General features: G+C 41.8%; 1 protein-coding gene across 4 annotated transcripts in view; it reads left to right on the top strand.

Moving 5' to 3' along the window:
* The window catches only part of LOC139574384 (acid-sensing ion channel 2), a 422,721-nt gene that overhangs the window by 398,976 nt on the left and 6,210 nt on the right, over nucleotides 1-17,535 (top strand). For all 4 annotated transcript variants that reach the window (XM_071398922.1, XM_071398937.1, XM_071398928.1 and 1 more), the window contains 3 exons: nucleotides 5,826-5,976; nucleotides 7,207-7,263; nucleotides 17,313-17,466. In XM_071398922.1, the coding sequence (XP_071255023.1) occupies nucleotides 5,826-5,976; nucleotides 7,207-7,263; nucleotides 17,313-17,466 (362 nt within the window). The remainder of the gene's footprint in view (nucleotides 1-5,825; nucleotides 5,977-7,206; nucleotides 7,264-17,312; nucleotides 17,467-17,535) is intronic.

Raw genomic sequence — 17,535 nt, 5'->3', positions numbered from 1 at the left:
GCAGTTAGTAAGTTTTGTAGGCTACTAATGACCATCAGCAGCATCAGAGCTTGGAGAAACCTAATTACCGTGGAATTTGACTGCCTTCATGACTCGTGACCAACGGTGTGGCGCTAATACGGTCACCACAACAGCCCTAGGTCTGACCTCTTATCTCTGTCCACTCCCTGACTGGGAGTATCTCTCTTTATCACTCTGTCTTTCTCTCTGTCTCTCTCTCTCTCTCTCTCTGTCTCTCTCTCTCCCATCTTCTCTCTCCCACTCTCCTTCTGTGACCGTGGAGATGTTTTTATCTAAGTTGCCACAGGGAGTTGGCTGGATTGCCCTTGTCTTAGCTGACAGATTCCTGTCACTATTCATCTATTTCTCCTCATACTTCAAATCGCTTATGTCTCCAGCATATACATGAGATGCCTGTTCTGCAATTAAAATCAAATCAAATCCAAATCACATTTTATTTGTCACATGCGCCGAATAAAACCGGTGTAGACCTTACAGTGAAATGCTTACCTACAAGCCCTTAATCAACATAGCAGTTTTAAGAAAATACCTACAAAAAAAGTAAGAGATAACAATAACAAATAATTAAAGAGCAGCAGTAAATAACCGGGGTACCGGTACAGAGTCAATGTGCGGGGGCACCGGTGTCGAGATAATTGAGGTAATATGTACATGTTGGTAGTGTTATTAAAATGACTATGCACTCATAATAACAGAGAGTAGCAGCGATGTAAAAGAGGGGGGCAATGCAAATAGTCTGGGTAGCCATTTGAGTAGATGTTCAGGAGTCTTATGGCTTGGGGGTAGAAGCTGTTTAGAAGCCTCTTGGACCTAGACTTGGCGCTCCGGTACCGCTTGCCGTGCGGTAGCAGAGAGAACAGTCTATGACTAAGGTGGCTGGAGTCTTTGACAATTTTTAGGGCCTTCCTCTAACACCGCCTGGTATAGAGGTCCTGGATGGCAGGAAGCTTGGCGCCGGCGATGTACTGAGCCGTACGCACTACCCCCTGTAGTGCCTTGCGGTCGGAGGCCGAGCAGTTGCCATACCAGGCAGTGATGCAACCCGTCAGGATGCTCTCGATGGTGCAGCTGTAAAACCTTTTGAAGATCTGAGAACCCATGCCAAATCTTTTCAATCTCCTGAGGGGGAATAGGTTTTGTCGTGCCCTCTTCACGACTGTCTTGGTGTGCTTGGACCATGTTAGTTTGTTGGTGATGTGGATGCCAAGGAACTTGAAGCTCTCACCCTGCTCTACTACAGCCCCGTCAATGAGAATGGAGGCGTGCTCGGTCCTCCTTTTCCTGTAGTCCACAACCATGGACTGATAAAGCAGAAAACCTATACAGTACATTTAGAAAGTATTCCCATCCCTTGACTTTTTCCACATTTTGTTGTGTTACAGCCTGAATTTAAAATGGATTCATATTGAGATTTTTGGTCACTGGCCAACACACAAAACCTCATAATTTCAAAGTGGAATTATGTTTTTTTAAATTTGTACAAATTAATTGAAAATGAAAAGCTGAAATGTCGAGTCAATAAGTATTCAACCCCTTTGTTATGGTATGCCTAAATGATCTCAGGAGTTTTACAGTTGTGACTTAAATCTGCTTGAAAATCTATGGAAACACCTGAAAATAGTTGTCTATATGATCAACAACCAAAATGACAGAGCTTGGAGAATTTGGAAAAGAATAGTGGAGAAATGTTGCACAATTGAGGTGTGGAAAGCTCTTATAGACTTACCCAGAAAGACTCACAGCTGTAATCGCTGCCAAAGGTGCTTCTACAAAGTATTGACTCAGGGGTGTGAATACTTATGTAAATTGATATTTATGCATCCCATTTTCAATACATTTGCAAAAATGTTTAAAAAAAACGTTTTCATTTTGTCACTATGGGGTATTGTGTGTAGATGAGTGAGAGAGAAAAATCTATTGAATCCATTTTGAATTCAGGCTGTAACACAACAAAATCTGAAATAAGTCAACGGGTATGAATACTTTCTGAAGGCACTGTACATATAAAGAAGAAACTGTACAATAAACGTATAATAAACTGTATACTCCCATCATTTAAAAAAGGGAATGAAGAAGGAAGATTCAAAACATTTCCAGAAGTTTGAAAAACAACACACGTCCTGAAGAAGATGAGAGGAGGAAAAAGAAAGAACAAGTCTGCCAGCGATAAGCATACAGAGAAGGTCTACTGTACAGCGGAAGGCAGGCAGGCAGGCCCCCTGGGCCGTAGAGCTCCCAGCAGTCTCAGCTCCAGCTCAGCTCTGTCTGTGTGACTGGCTCTGTGTGACTGACTGGCACAACATCATCATCCTTCATCCTCCCCATTGCACCAGCACAGTGGGAAACGCAGTAGATTTAGACACCAGCTAATTAACTCCACTTTGCACTTTGAATTCAAAGATTCCCCAGACTTCCTACTGTGGCTTGGCCCTTGTGTTCCTGCAGCGTGCCACAACTTTAGTTCCTGACAGAGCCAACCCGAGGACATCTTGTGAGACGCCATGTGATGACCATGCTTATAATCAGGCTGAATATAGCCGATATGTCTTAATGATTAGCAGTACTGTGGGGACTTTGTAAAAGTACAATGGCTGCCTGTGGTCATTGGTGTGCGATTGTAATCAGATCCAACCAGACAGCTCAATAGTGAGGCGGAGCTGAAGTCATGCACTCAAATGAACTCGTATTATTACTTCCAGATAAAAGCCACTTCATCAAAAAAATAAGTGCACAGAAGCCAAAGAACACAGCCACTATAGGCACTTAATAATGCATGAACACAGACACACACACACACACACACTAGATTGCCTGTGTTCTTTGATAACCCTCTGTATTTTCTCATTATTTTAAGTATAGGGGAGTTTCAAATATTAAAGTGTTCTTTGCTATGCTTTCCACAGAAGTCACAAGGGCATTCCCATGTCTGTAAATTACAGTTCCATTAAAGACCCTGAGCCTCTCTCTTCTGGATGGGTCTCAGTAATGTATTTTTGGTCTTGGCAACCTAGTGTCCATGGGAGAGGGATGAACTGATATACTATACTGTACTGGTTCGTTAATAAAACTCCAAACTCACAGCTCCAATTTTCAACAAAATCCCCAAAGTTAGCAAATCCATGTAGAGCTCCCAAAGCCTAATTCCAAATCTTGAGTCGACAACTTTAATTATGCCCCTTGTTGATTCAACTGTTGCATTTTAGTTTTGATCAGTTTCTAATATGCTTTCTAATTGCTGACGTGCATCCCAATGGCAGAGTGTGTGGTCATTGATGAATAATGTGTGGGGAGGGGCAGAGAGGGTCCTGGCCGTCATTGGAGTGTATTTAATCAGGTCATCAGATCACCCCATAGTGGGCGCTGACATCTATCTACTCTGATGATTTGATATTTGATTACAGCAGGATAATAGTGTTATACATCAGCCAGAGCCCACTCCAATTAGGACAAGAGGAAAGATTAGCAGAGGTATGAAGGTGATGGGAAAGGTGATGGACTGACTGCCGCTGAGGAGCACCTGCCTCTCATCTTAATGAAATCGACAGTGCTGGGAAAGTCTATCTTCTAGAAGTGATGAACAGCTGGCCTTTAGGGACTTTTTAATTGTGAATGGAGACCTATAGGTGTCACGTTCCTGACCTGTTTTCTGTTGTTTTTGTATGTGTTTAGTCGGTCAGGGCGTGAGTTGGGGTGGGCATTCTATGTTATGTGTATCTATGTTGGTTAATTGGTTACCTGATATGGTTCTCAATTAGAGGCAGGTGTAATTAATTTCCTCTGATTGAGAACCATATTAAGGTAGGATGTTCTCACTGTTTGTTTGTGGGTGATTGTCTTCCGTGTCTGTGTTTGTCGCGCCACACGGGACTGTTTCGGTTTGTGTAGTCTATTCCTGTTCTGCGTGTTTATGTAAGTTTTTCCAGTTCAGGTCTGTCTACGTCGTTTTGTTATTTTGTTAATTATCAAGTGTAGTTCGTTTTCGTCTTGTTTAATAAATTCATCATGTCTTCATTACCCGTTGCGTCTTGGTCCAATCTCTCTCCTCAAGACGATCGTTACAATAGGAGCGTGGCCAGACCTACAGTATATGAGTGAGGCCAGGGCTAATTTGAAATGTTTTGATTTGTTGGCTTCAATAGTCGTGTTTCAATCGAGCTGTAAAGGAGCAGGTTGAGAGCTTCAAGTTCCTCGGTGTCCACATCAACAACAAACTAGAATAGTCCAAATACACCAAGACAGTCGTGGGTCCTGAGATCCTCAATAGTTTTTACAGCTGCAACATCGAGAGCATCCTGACTGGTTGCATCACTGCCTGGTATGGCAACTGCTCGGCCTCTGACCGCAAGGCACTACAGAGGGTAATGCGTACGGCCCAGTACATCACTGGGGCTAAGCTTCCTGCCATCCAGGACCTCTACACCAGGCGGTGTCAGAGGAAGGCCCTAAAAGTTGTCAGAGACCCCAGCCACCCCAGTCATAGACTGTTCTCTCTACTACCGCATGGCAAGCGGTACTGGAGTGCCAAGTCTAGGACAAAAAGGCTTCTCAACAGTTTTACCCCCAAGCCATAAGACTCCTGAACAGGTAATCAAATGGCTACCCGGACTATTTGCATTGTGTGCCCCCCCCCCCCCCCCCCCCAAAACCTATTTTTACGCTGCTGCTCCTCTCTGTTTATCATATATGCATAGTCACTTTAACTATACATTCATGTACATATTACCTCAATTGGCCCGACCAACCAGTGCTCACGCACGTTGGCTAACCGAGCTATCTGCATTGTGTCCCACCGCCCACCACCCGCCAACCTCTCTTTTACGCTACTGCTACTCTCTTTTCATCATATATGCATAGTCACTTTAACCATATCTACATGTACATACTACCTCAATCAGCCTGACTAACCCGTGTCTGTATGTAGCCTCGCTACTTTTATAGCCTCGCTACTGTATATAGCCTGTCTTTTTACTGTTGTTTTATTTCTTTACTTACCTATTGTTCACCTAACACCTTTTTTGCACTATTGGTTAGAGCCTGTAAATAAGCATTTCACTGCAAAGTCTACACCTGTTGTATTCGGCGCACTTGACAAATAAACTTTGATTTGAAAATCAACGTCTCGCTTGCTGATATCGAGGGAATTCTGTGTTCGAGTTAACAACAGCAAACTAATCTGGATGCATGGATACAGTATCAGTCTCTGATTGGAGGGATTCTTCTCCAATGTTATCTGTGCTAACAGACATTCCACAGCCAAATCTGACCTGGCAGGATGAGGATTATTTTGATCCAAGAACTGGTATTTGGCTGAGGAAACTGCATCTCCCACAATGCAGGGGGCGCTGGGTGATGGATGCTGAACGGAGAGTAGCGGAGCGGCTGGAGAGGGCCGCCTGCGTGCAGGGCAGATGGGCGCTGACACAGCTCCTCCTGGTGTCCCTCTCGCCTAGTCTGCTGTTCCTGTCTCCAGAGCCATGGGGATGGGGTGGGGGCGAAAGGGGGGAACATTTGGAGCTTTTGTGTTCTTGGAACCTGTTTTCACAGCGAGAGACTGTATCTGTGAATGTGTCCCACTCAGACCAGTCTGTTGGCCAGACCTTCCATTTGTTCCTCTGTCATCTAGCCTGCTGTGTTCTAGAGGGCCTTTTGGATCCTCTCTCTGATGGCTCTAAATCACAATAACACCATGACATCTCCTATGTGTCTATGGGAGTTTTAGACTTCAGCTGAGTGTTTTTCCCTGTCACTCTCTCTCTCTCTGTCTCTCTGCTCAATCCCCCCACTGTGTCTCTCCTGTGTTGTAGCTGACCTACCTGCCTCCTCCGTGGGGAGAGTGTGAGTCCAAGGCCCTAGACTCTGGCTTCTTCCAGGTCTATAGTGTGACAGCTTGCAGGATCGACTGTGAGACACGCTACATTGTGGAAAACTGTAACTGCAGGATGGTGCACATGCCCGGTAAGAGCACACACTTTCTTTCCCCTTTTCACACCAAACAAAACATGTGGATAGAGTCTGTAATATAGCATTGTCTGAGCCATGTGCAAAAGAAAAACAATTGTTTGGGCTATGTGCCATGTTTTTTCATCAAGGACTATTTGAAGACATAGAACAAGGTGAGGAAAGTTTGATAAAGGAGTTACAGTAGTTGTTGTGGTTGATAAAATCATCTAAAGTCTGTGGTGGGTTTGAAAAGGTCAAAGAGCTGTAAGGTGTAAGGTCAAGATTTGTGTTGGTGTATTAAAGCTTTCTGCTCCAAGGCTTGTCTATCACCTTGCTCCACACAAAGCTCTATTTCTCTCTCACACTCTCTTTAGGTGTGGTAGATGTTTGCATGTTGCGAGTCTCCTTGACTGCTTCCACAGTAGGGTTGCAAAGGGAGGGTATATTACTGGAAACGTTCAGTTTACCATTAAACTATCAGAATGTTGGCGTCTTTCAAGGATTTTGTGTAATCTGTCATAAAACATCTATTGTCCCTTGTGGGTACTCTAGATGATCCCAGGTGTTGTCTATGGCCCTCTGTGTGGCCGTTTCACATGCAGAATACATCACATCATTAAATAAGATGATTTTAAAATATCAACAAAAACAAAATAAATATGACAAAGCTGTAAAACAATATAATAAATATAAACCATCAATTTAGGGAATACCATTGGTGTTTAATATGAGAGTTTCATCATAATATCCTTTATAATTTTTTTACACACTTTAATTTATTTGACTGTCAATATGTATTTGTTGTCAATCTTTTGGTATCAAATTGGTGGCAGTTGTGAAGAAAAGTCAATAGTTGGAAGAGTTGCAGAGTTAATTGAAAATAATGCTTAGATGTTTAGATGCTTTTTTCATGAATTAGGCTATTTTTTGACCCATATGGTCTAGCTACTAGAAACTCATGGACAATATGGACACAGATTTATGTTATTCAAGTTTAAATTACCAAAGTAACGATAGATTGCCATAGATTTTCTGTTAATTACCCCAAATTACTGAAGATTCCGGTAACTTTAGTAAATCACTGATAGCTTTGTAACCATATTCCACAGAATCTGAGCTGTTTACAGTTTGTTTTTCTCAAACTCATAAGTCATTCAGAGGTACTACATTTCATAAATATATCTAGCAGAAAAGCTGAATCTGAACTTTCCTCCCCTTCCTTCTGTGCTCCTTCTGTCCTTCTAGGTGATTCTCCATTCTGTACCCCTGAACAGTACAAAGACTGTGCCGAGCCTGCCCTTGGTAAGTCCACAATATGAATGCACACAAACGCACACACTTACATGTCTTTTTGTCGAAGGTACTACGCAGCGCACAGACCCCCTTGCGCATTCAACATCGTCAAGTTTCTTTGTAGGCCTATTTGTCAGAAACTGTGAAGCCAGCTGTATTGCCTGTTTCTGTTTCTGAGTCTTAAATGATATAATGTGAAAAAATGTTGTGTCTGTTTGCTGCTTTTCATTAAATCATGCATAGCTGTTCTTTATATGGCCTAAAATACATTTATTCATATGGGCAGAAAATTATCTGTAGGCTATAGCAGTGATCACCAACCGGTTGACCTCCAAGGCATTCCTAGTCGATCACCAAACATTTTGGTAAAAAACCCAACAATAAAGCTTTCCGTTCCTATTTTTTTAATTATTTGTTTCGCACTGTTGATGGTAGATGCAGTTGATTCAGCAGCCCTAGCTCCGGGAAGGCAAAGTGTCCCCATTTTTAATCATTTCATGATTCTGAAGGTAGAACTCCACCTACCCAGCAGGCCCAGAGAGCAAATCAAGTGCACCTATAAGCCTGTTTTTATGAGTAAGTACATTACATGTTTAAGTTGTTATCCAGCACTGTCAACACTTTGTTCAACATTTTTATGAGCCATAAAATGTATGTTCTCCCTACTTCCACTCACGCTATAACCAGCACTGCATCTGCCATAGATGAGCATAGCAAAGTGTTCCGATAAGCTTGCCTTGTTATTATTAGCAGCTTGTGTCTTATTTAATATCTGGGAATATTTCACTTTCTCTGGTCATAGGAGTAACAACATGAATTGGTGCATGAGGCATAAATAATGCAGTGTGAATGTAGTTTTTCCATCAGCTAAGGGAGGGAGAGCGGAGGGACGGTATTGTTGAGTCGAATGAGAGGCAGCCTCACCGCTGCTCCCTCCCTCCCCTCAGACTGACTATCAGATGCTGGCCATCAGTACAGTAAAAACATATATATATGTATATTTTATATATATATATTATACTCACTCAGCTGTGCCTCAAAAGTAATACAACAATTGATCCTGTACCAGTGTGATCATATACCATTTATAAATATATATAATTTCAAAATTGGTAGGGCAATTCAAGCATAGCATAGTGATAATGTATTGGGCCTATAGCCTACAGCACAAACCTCATTGCTACAGAACAGTTTTAATTGGTTAATGTTGCATAGGCGTAAGTTTAAGTCATGTTTAAAAAATACATCTGCGGTAGATCTCGGCTTGCGTTATAGTGCAGTAGGCTATACATTCCACAAGAAGAGTATAACCTATTTTAAGAGATTTAAGAGAATGAATGCAAATGTATGCTGCTAATGAATAATAACTAGGCCTAATTGATTACCTTTGAAACTCTCCTCTTTGAACTGCCGGATCTGAATAAATGTGTTGGATGGATGGCTTCGATAGTCCAGCAATCGAATTGCATGTCTTTCATATGCTAATAATCCAAATATTGTGCTTAAAAAGATCTTGCACCGCTACCCTCCTCATTCCTTATTATTAGAGGAGGTCAGAGAAAGCTACAGTGGAACCCGAGTTTATCCTCGGTGCGTGGAAAAAATATCCTGTTGCATGAAGGCTACCCCTACAGACAGGAACGACAGACAGCAAATAAGTCCTTCTGGAAGTGCACCGAATATCACACTTTTGAAATGCCGACGTCGCATAACCCTGAATGATGAGGTTACAGTGTCTGGATACCTGGTTCTTTCAGTGCCCGGAACATCAACTGGAGGACCCCCTCACATACTTTCAGTCAACATGGGTTGGGGAGAAAGTCGGACTCATTGGAAGAAAGCCAATGTTTCCCATATGTATGGCTTGTTTAACATAATAATGGCTTTATTATTATTTTTCTTACTATTGATGACATCATGCCCAAGGCCAATAAAATTGTTGCTAATATGCTTCTACCTATTTATTTATTTTCTGAATTTTGGTGCTGCTACGATGCTGTACTGCAAGACTTGGCAAAGACCAACAATGGAGTTGAGAGCTGGCATTGAACTTTTTGGTTGAATCTTGGCGCTACCCACCCCACCATTTGGAAGTTCGTCGAGGCATTGCAACAACAGCAGCAAGGAGGTGAAACGAGAAGGGAGCAGCAACTTGCTGGCATTCCACCGCCATGGCAAAGACCCTGCTACCATAAGCAATAGAAGGATCTGAAGTCGCTGGTTGAGAAGTAGCCTACACCACGACTCAACGGATGGAGTCTTACCTGAAGAGCGTTGCCTACACTTTCAAGTAGCAGTTGTGAATACTCCAAAATCCATCTGAGAGAAATGAGCACCTAGTCTACTTGGACAAGTTCAACCCTTTCAAAGTTCAACCCTTTCAATGACTCCAAAATCCTTATGAGACCAGATGTAACGGATGTCGTCGGTGGAAGGAGAGGACCAAAGCGCAGCGTGGTTAGTGTTCATCTTATTTAATAATAATCCAAAACTGAACACTTCAAATTACAAAACAACAAAGTGAAAACCGAAACAGTTCTGTCTGGTGCAGACACACAAAGACTGAAAACAACCACCCACAAAACCCAACAGAAAACAGGATACCTAAATATGGTTCCCAATCAGGGACAACGATTGACAGCTGCCTCTGATTGAGAACCATATCAGGCCAAACACAGAAATAGAAAATCATAGAAAAACGAACATAGACAACCCACCCAACTCACGCCCTGACCATACTAAAACAAAAGACAAAACAAAGGAACTAAGGTCAGAACGTGACACCAGAACACTAAGCACATTCTTGGATGATTTGTTTGTGAACTTGTTTTTATGGCGCTTCATTGTCATGTAGCCTAGTTTTAGGCCTACTTTTTTTTGCCACGTCAATTTTTGTATTTTGCTAAGCTTTTTTGTTGATAAATAAATGTTTTGTAGTAAATGGTTGGTGTTAGTGGATGGTGTAAAAACTAGAGAGAACCAAAAGCCATGATTTAAAATGAAAATAGATTGTAGAAACTAGATATAGGTCTAGATATAGTATAGGCTGTTTTTAGCCTTCAGCCTCTATATAACCATATGAATGAATTGATATCCACTCAGTGGTCAGTTTATTAGGTACATCCATCTAGTACTGGGTCGGACCCACCTTTGCCTCCAGAACAACCTGAATTCTTCGGGGAGTGGAACCGTTGCTCAATTGGTATCAAGGGACCTAACGTGTGCCAGGAAAACATTCCCCATACCTTTACACCAATGCCACCAGCAAGTACACTTGACACCTCGTGACTCACTGTCTGTAGGAGTGAACCAATTTTGTGAACGGGATGGTGTACCTAACAAACAATATTCTACCCATATGAACACATTTATTTTAGGCTATAACTGAACACATTTCTGTAGGCAATATTGCCTATACAACACGACCATCAACTAGATTCAGCCACAGGCTGATCTTTTTCTTGAGCGGATGGTTTGGGGGCCGGAACATAATTACAAATCATTTGTAGATTGCAAATTGACCGCAAGAAGCCCAAACAAATATGTTTGACTAAAACATTTCAAACCTTGCTTACGCTTGAATACGATGTGTCTCTCTATTACGCATGGGAATACTTTGGAAAAGATTTCTTAAATTAAAATCTCTTGGAGCTGATTTCCTGGTGTTTTTACAGTCTTTGATGTCAACAATTAAATAAAATGAAAAAATTGGGGGGCCAAATTTGGCCCATGGGCCGCCAGTTGGGGAACCCTGCTATACAATATTCTGCCAATATGAACAAATACAATAGCCATACATGATTTAATGAAAAGCAGTAAACATACATATTTAATAACAGACTCATGAACAGAACCAGGCAATAGTTAACATACACAACATGGTTTCACATTCTTTAATAACAGACTCATAAACACAATCACACAACAGGCTAGAGTGCAGGCTGTACAGCGCACTTCACAGCTTCCCCGGTGCTTCACAACTTCCCCAGGAAACTCGTAGTCTCAAGTGGACAAAAGAGTAGTGTTCGTGGTAAAATATTATGCGTTGCTGCAGTGCTTCGTATTAATAGAATACTTACCGGGAGTGCAACACCTCCCTCCTCCTCTCTCTCACGCCTCCTCTTGTTTTTGCTGTTTGGTTTGATTCGGCAGAAATCATTTGACATCATAGCATTCCTGTTTCTCCATGGGCTAGGGGACATGAAGATAGCATGAAGGAAAGGCATAGGTACATTGTGTCAACACAAGTGTCTTACCAATTCCCAAAATATTTGACACATTCCGTATTAGTTAGCTACACATGTATTATTGATCATTCATAGAGAATACAGAAGTTCTCTCGTTGTGCTGGTTGGCCCTGGTATCTAGGATTAGTATTTACTCAGCTGTTTTTTTTCCTCTAGAAAAGCCAGGTCTAGAAGCTTCCCTCGGTTCATTTTACTTTCATACTGTACTGTATATATTACAAATAAGGAATCTGTGTTTAGCTGTGTGTGTAGAGGAGGGGAGCTGTATGCATTCACATACAGTAGGATCACTCACATACAGTAGGATCACTCACATACAGTAGGATCACTCACATACAGTAGGATCACTCACATACAGTAGGATCATTCACATACAGTAGGATCATTCACATACAGTAGGATCATTCACATACAGTAGGATCATTCACATACAGTAGGATCATTCACATACAGTAGGATCATTCACATACAGTAGGATCATTCACATACAGTAGGATCTCATTTTGTGCCTAAGCCCATCTATATTGAACTGTTATTTTCTGTAAAACTGGGATATTGACTTTTTATTCTCACTTTCTCCTTCGTCTAATTTTTTATTATGCTGTTTTTATATATTAATTTATACCTTAACCTTTACCACAGACTAATACTTTACTGAAGGGATAAATGAAAATCAGATGAGACATGACCTTGTTTATTCCTCTAAATTAAATTGATTGAAAAGTGTTTATGTGTTTTGTGTAGTAGAGGTGTCTAACTCCCCTGCTGATATCATTAAGGGGAGGCGTTCTCTCATTCTGTTACCTACCATGCAACAGACACACACAAACACTGGCAATTATTACGCTTTGACCCTGGCTCGTCCACTGTAGGCAATGTGTCTCAAATAAAGAGGATGTGAAGCCAAGGTATGTATACTGGGACTGTGGTGAGCTAGAGTCCCCTCTTGTGCTTGGTCCAGCCTGGCCAGCTCCCTCTCGCTCCTCCTGAATTGGTTTAATTTGAAATGGCTGTGCTTATTCCATCCAAGACACAGACCCAATAATTCTATGCAAATCAGTTCCTAGTTAGACTGTGAACCAATTTGATATTCCCACCGCACCGTTTTCACTTAGTAAAGTTTGAAGTTGTTCTTTTTTTATACCAATGTGTCAGTCAGGAAGTTTGGGAGACAGAAACAGTGTGGCTGCTGTTTTAATGGAAGACAGCTGCATCTGTTCTCACTGAAGGGTCCTGTGACTAGATTAGAGGAACACAGAAATCTTCTCTGTGCCTAATTATACACACAGAGGAAAACACAGACATTTGTTGTCCTGTGAAATGTCGACTTGGATAGCATTGCCCACAGTAACGTGATCATACAATCACATTACTAACGTAATCGTTTTAGAAATGCGGTTTCATTGCAGGATGAATGACAGAAGATCCTCATCTCACATAATGGTTTTAAACCAAACCTACAATAAAAGGATTAGCTTGTCTCCGGGTTGAACAACTGCTAGCTTAAATACAACATTCTGTTCACAGCCAAAGACAGCGTAATGGAGAGTGTTAAGTTAAATTAAAAACACTATTTCTTAATAAGCTTGGAAATATGAAATAAAGCAGATGATTTGGTTAGAATAATTGTTTTTGACAGAGATGAGACGGTGGATAGAGAGAGAGAAATAGAGAGAGAAAGACAGAACGATAGAGGGAGAGAGAGCGAAGGAAATAGAGAGAGAGGTAGGGAAAAAGTGGAAAGAGAGTAAGATTGTGATGTGGGGAGAGAGAAATAGAAAGAGGGAGAGAGTGTGTAAATCAGGGTTATGAATGCACACTGCTACCCGGATCCAATAACCCCTTATTTGAATGAGAATGAAAAGCGACTGAGGTGCCATATTGAATTTCCTGTTGCAATTATGTGACCACTTGGCCCTGAAGGCTATTAGTAATCCAAGGGAGACTCCGCCCTGCCCAGGGCGAGCTGGGGAGACTGCCATACTATTGTCACAGTGAGGGATTAGGGTTGGGAGATCAGATTTGATATTTTTATGCATTAAGGGAACCCAGCAGCAGGCTAGAATGTGTTGAGAATGTGAGTGAGACTGGTTATTGTCAGAGGAAATTGATTTGGATAGGACCAGACAGATTAGACTGGTATTTATATTCTTCCAGGAATGGATAGAAATGTCTGAAATTCATAAAACATTCCTGTGTATTTCATGAGGGCATTTACAGTGTCCACAGTTGTTGAGGGTAGTAGTTCATTTACAATCGGTAGAAACTATGAGAATAGAAAGGTTCAGAACTTTTGTGAAGCATCACAGCACAGTGGAAAATAAATGGCAAATGGAAATCCAATATAGATGGTGTGAAGAGATAGATGGGAGGGGTTGAATGGAGCTGAAGGCTGGGACTAATAACAACAAGATAACAAATGTAAAATATACTGTGTCTGTAAAATGTATATAGGTTCAGAACTTTTGTGAAACAGCACAGTTAAAAATATATGGCAAATAGAACATTAGAAATAGATCAAATCAAATTTGTATTAGTCACATGCGCCGAATACAACAACAGTGAAATGCTTACTTACGAGCCACAACTAACAATGCAGTTAATTATTATTGTTTTTTTTAGATATATAAAAAATATTAAAAATGTATGTTTTTTAAATAAAAAATACGAATAAGAGTAAGAAATAAAAGTAACAAGTAATTAAAGAGCAGCAGTAAAATAACAATAGTGAGAATATACCAGTTAGTCGAGGTAATATGTACATGTAGGTAGAGTTATTAAAGTGACTTTGCATAGACGATAACAACAGAGAGTAGCAACGGTGTAAATAGTCTGGGTAGCCATTTGATTAGATGTTCAGGAGTCTTATGGCTTGGGGGTAGAAGCTGTTTAGAAGCCTCTTGGACCTAGACTTGGTGCTCCGGTACCGCTTGCCGTGAGGTAGCAGAGAAAACAGTCTATGACTAGGGTGGCTGGAGTCTTCTTCTGACACCGCCTGGTATAGAGGTCCTGGATGGCTGGACCCTACGCACTACCCTCTGTAGTTCCTTGCGGTCGGAGGCCGGGCAGTTGCCATACCAGGCAGTGATGCAACCAGTCAAGATGATCTCGATGGTCCAGCTGTAGAACCTTTTAAGGATCTGAGGACCCATGCCAAATCTTTTCAATCTCCAGAGGTTTTGTCGTGCCCTCTTCACGACTGTCTTGGTGTGCTTGGACCATGTTAGTTTATTGGTGATGTGGACACCAAGGAACTTGAAGCTTTCAACCTGCTCCACTACAGCCCCGTCAATGAGAATGGTGGCGTGCTTGGTCCTCTTTTTCCTGTAGTCCACAATTATCTCCTTTGTCTTGATCACGTTGAGGGAGAGGTTGTTGTCCTGGCCCCACACGGCCAGGTCTCTGACCTCCTCCCTATAGGCTGTCTCGTCGTTGTCGGTGATCAGGCCTACAACTGTTGTGTCATCTGAAAACTTAATGATGGTGTTGGAGTCGTGCCTGGCTGTGCAGTCATGAGTGAACAGGGAGTACAGGAGGGGGCAGAGCACACAGCCCTGAGGGGCCCCTGTGTTGAGGATCAGCATGGCAGATGTGTTGTTACCTACCCTTACCACCTGGGGGCGGCCCGTCAAAGTCCAGGATCCAGTTGCAGAGGGAGGTGTTTAGTCCCAGGGTCCTTAGCTTAGTGATGATCTTTGAGGGCACTATGGTGTTGAACCCTGAGCTATAGTCAATGAATAGCATTCTCACATAGGTGTTCCTTTTGTCCAGGTGGGAACGGGCAGTTTGGAGTGCAATAGAGATTGCATCATCTGTGGATCTGTTAGGGCAGTATACAAATTGGAGTGGGTCTAGGGTTTCTGGGATAATGGTGTTGATGTGAGCCATGACCAGCCTTTCAAAGCACTTCATGGCTACAGACGTGAGGGCTACGGGTTGGTAGTCATTTAAGCAGGTTACCTTAGTGTTCTTGTGCACAGGGACTATGGAGGTCTGCTTGAAACATGTTGGTATTACAGACTTGGTCAGGGAGAGGTTGAAAATGTCAGTGAAGACTCTTGCCAGTTGGTCAGCGCATGCTCGCAATACACGTCCTGGTAAGCCGTCTGGCCCTGCAGCCTTGTGAATGTTGACTTTTTTAAAGGTCTTACTCACATTGGCTGTGGAGAAGTCTTCCAGAACAGCTGGTGCTCTCATGCATGTTTCAGTGTCATTTGCCTCGAAGCAAGCATAGAAGTAGTTTAGCTCGTCTGGTAGGCTCGTGTCACTGGGCAGCTCTCGGCTGTGCTTCCCTTGGAGAGGTTGAGGGTAGAGGAAGGACATGACTAAAAACAAACAATATAACTATTGTAAAATTGATTGTGTCCGTAAAAATGTGTATAAGCCGGAAGTAAAAGCCTAAGTGTTGTTGTTCGTTAGTTTACTCCAATTAGGGGAAGGGTGGTAGGGTTAGCGGAAAATAATAAAGGAAATATATTTTTAAAGGTATATGTATGTATTTATGTATGTGTGTGTGTGTACAGTACCAGTTAAAAGTTTGGACACACCTACTCAATCAAGTGTTTTTCTTTATTGTTAATATTTTCTACATTATAGATTAATAGTGAAGACATCGAAACTATGAAATAACACATATGGAATCATGTAGTAACCAAAAAAGTGTTTAACAAATCAAAATATATTTTATATTTGAGATTCTTCAAAGTAGCCACCCTTTGCCTTGATGACAGCTTTGCACACTCTTGGCATTCTCTCAACCAGCTTCATGAGGAATGCTTTTCCAACAGTCTTGAAGGAGTTCCCACATATGCTGAGCACTTGTTGGAAGCTTTTCCTTCACTCTGCGGTCCAACTCATCCCAAACCATCTCAATTGGGTTGAGGTCAGGTGATTGTGGAGGCCAGGTCCTCTGATGTAGCACTATCATTTGTTTTCAACAGGACAATGACCCCAAACACACCTCCAGGCTGTGTGAGGGCAATTTGACCCTAATAAGGAGAGTGTACTTATAAGGGTCAAATTGCCCTTACACAGCCTGGATGGTGTTTTTGGGGTCATTGTCCTGTTGAAAACAAATGATAGTCCCACTAAGCGCAAATGGAAAAGCATTCCAGGTGAAGGTGGTTGAGAGAATGCCAAGAGTGTGCAAAGCTGTCATCAAGGCAAAGGGTGGCTACTTTGAAGAATCAAATATATAAAATCATATTTTCATTTATTTAACACTTTTTTGGTTTATACATGATGATGTGTTATTTCATAGTTTTGCTGTCTTCACTATTATTCTACAATGTAAAAAATAAAGAAAAACCCTTGAATGTGTAGGTGTGTCCAAACGTTTGACTGGTACTGTACACATTTACAAAAAAATATATGGGGGATTGGAAATGATACAAAATAAAATTATATTGATAGAAGCCACAATCTATCTGCAATATTAAATCTACCCCATAACAAAATATCAGTAGCAATTAGACTAACCTCCTTCAGTATGTACAAATAGATCATCCTGGAAGCAGAAGGATCAACATTTATTTTCTCCCATCATTATGTCTTTAGTACACTGTCCCAGGTAAAACATGTATACTGTTAAATACTGTTAGTATATACTGTAGGGAATGCTGTTGAGATGGGTGTGTGTTTGTGTTTGTACCCTCAGTTGCCCTCAAACTAAGGTCAACTCTCCCTCTCCTCTCTCTCCCCATCCCCATCCATTACCCCTCCTCCCTCCCTCTCCCCCATCCTCACCCATTACCCCTCTTCCATCCCTCCCTTCATCCTCTCCTTCATGTCTCCCTGTCTTCTCTACTGTAGCCAAGTTGTCAATGCTGGAGAGTAGTAACTGCATCTGTAGGACACCATGCAACATGACACGCTACAACAAGGAGCTGTCCATGGTCAAGATCCCCAGTAAGACCTCAGCACGCTACCTGGAAAAGAAGTTCAACCGCTCTGAGAAATACATCACGTAAGTACCTGCCTATAGGAGGCTCCAGAGGAACAGATGAATGCATTAGAAGGAAAAATCTAATATACA

The sequence above is a fragment of the Salvelinus alpinus genome, chromosome 1 (genome assembly GCF_045679555.1).
Source record: "Salvelinus alpinus chromosome 1, SLU_Salpinus.1, whole genome shotgun sequence".
In the NCBI taxonomy this organism is placed as follows: Eukaryota; Metazoa; Chordata; class Actinopteri; order Salmoniformes; family Salmonidae; genus Salvelinus; species Salvelinus alpinus.
The sequence above is the reverse complement of the archived record's forward strand: the minus strand, read 5'-3'. Positions and strand labels throughout refer to the sequence as shown.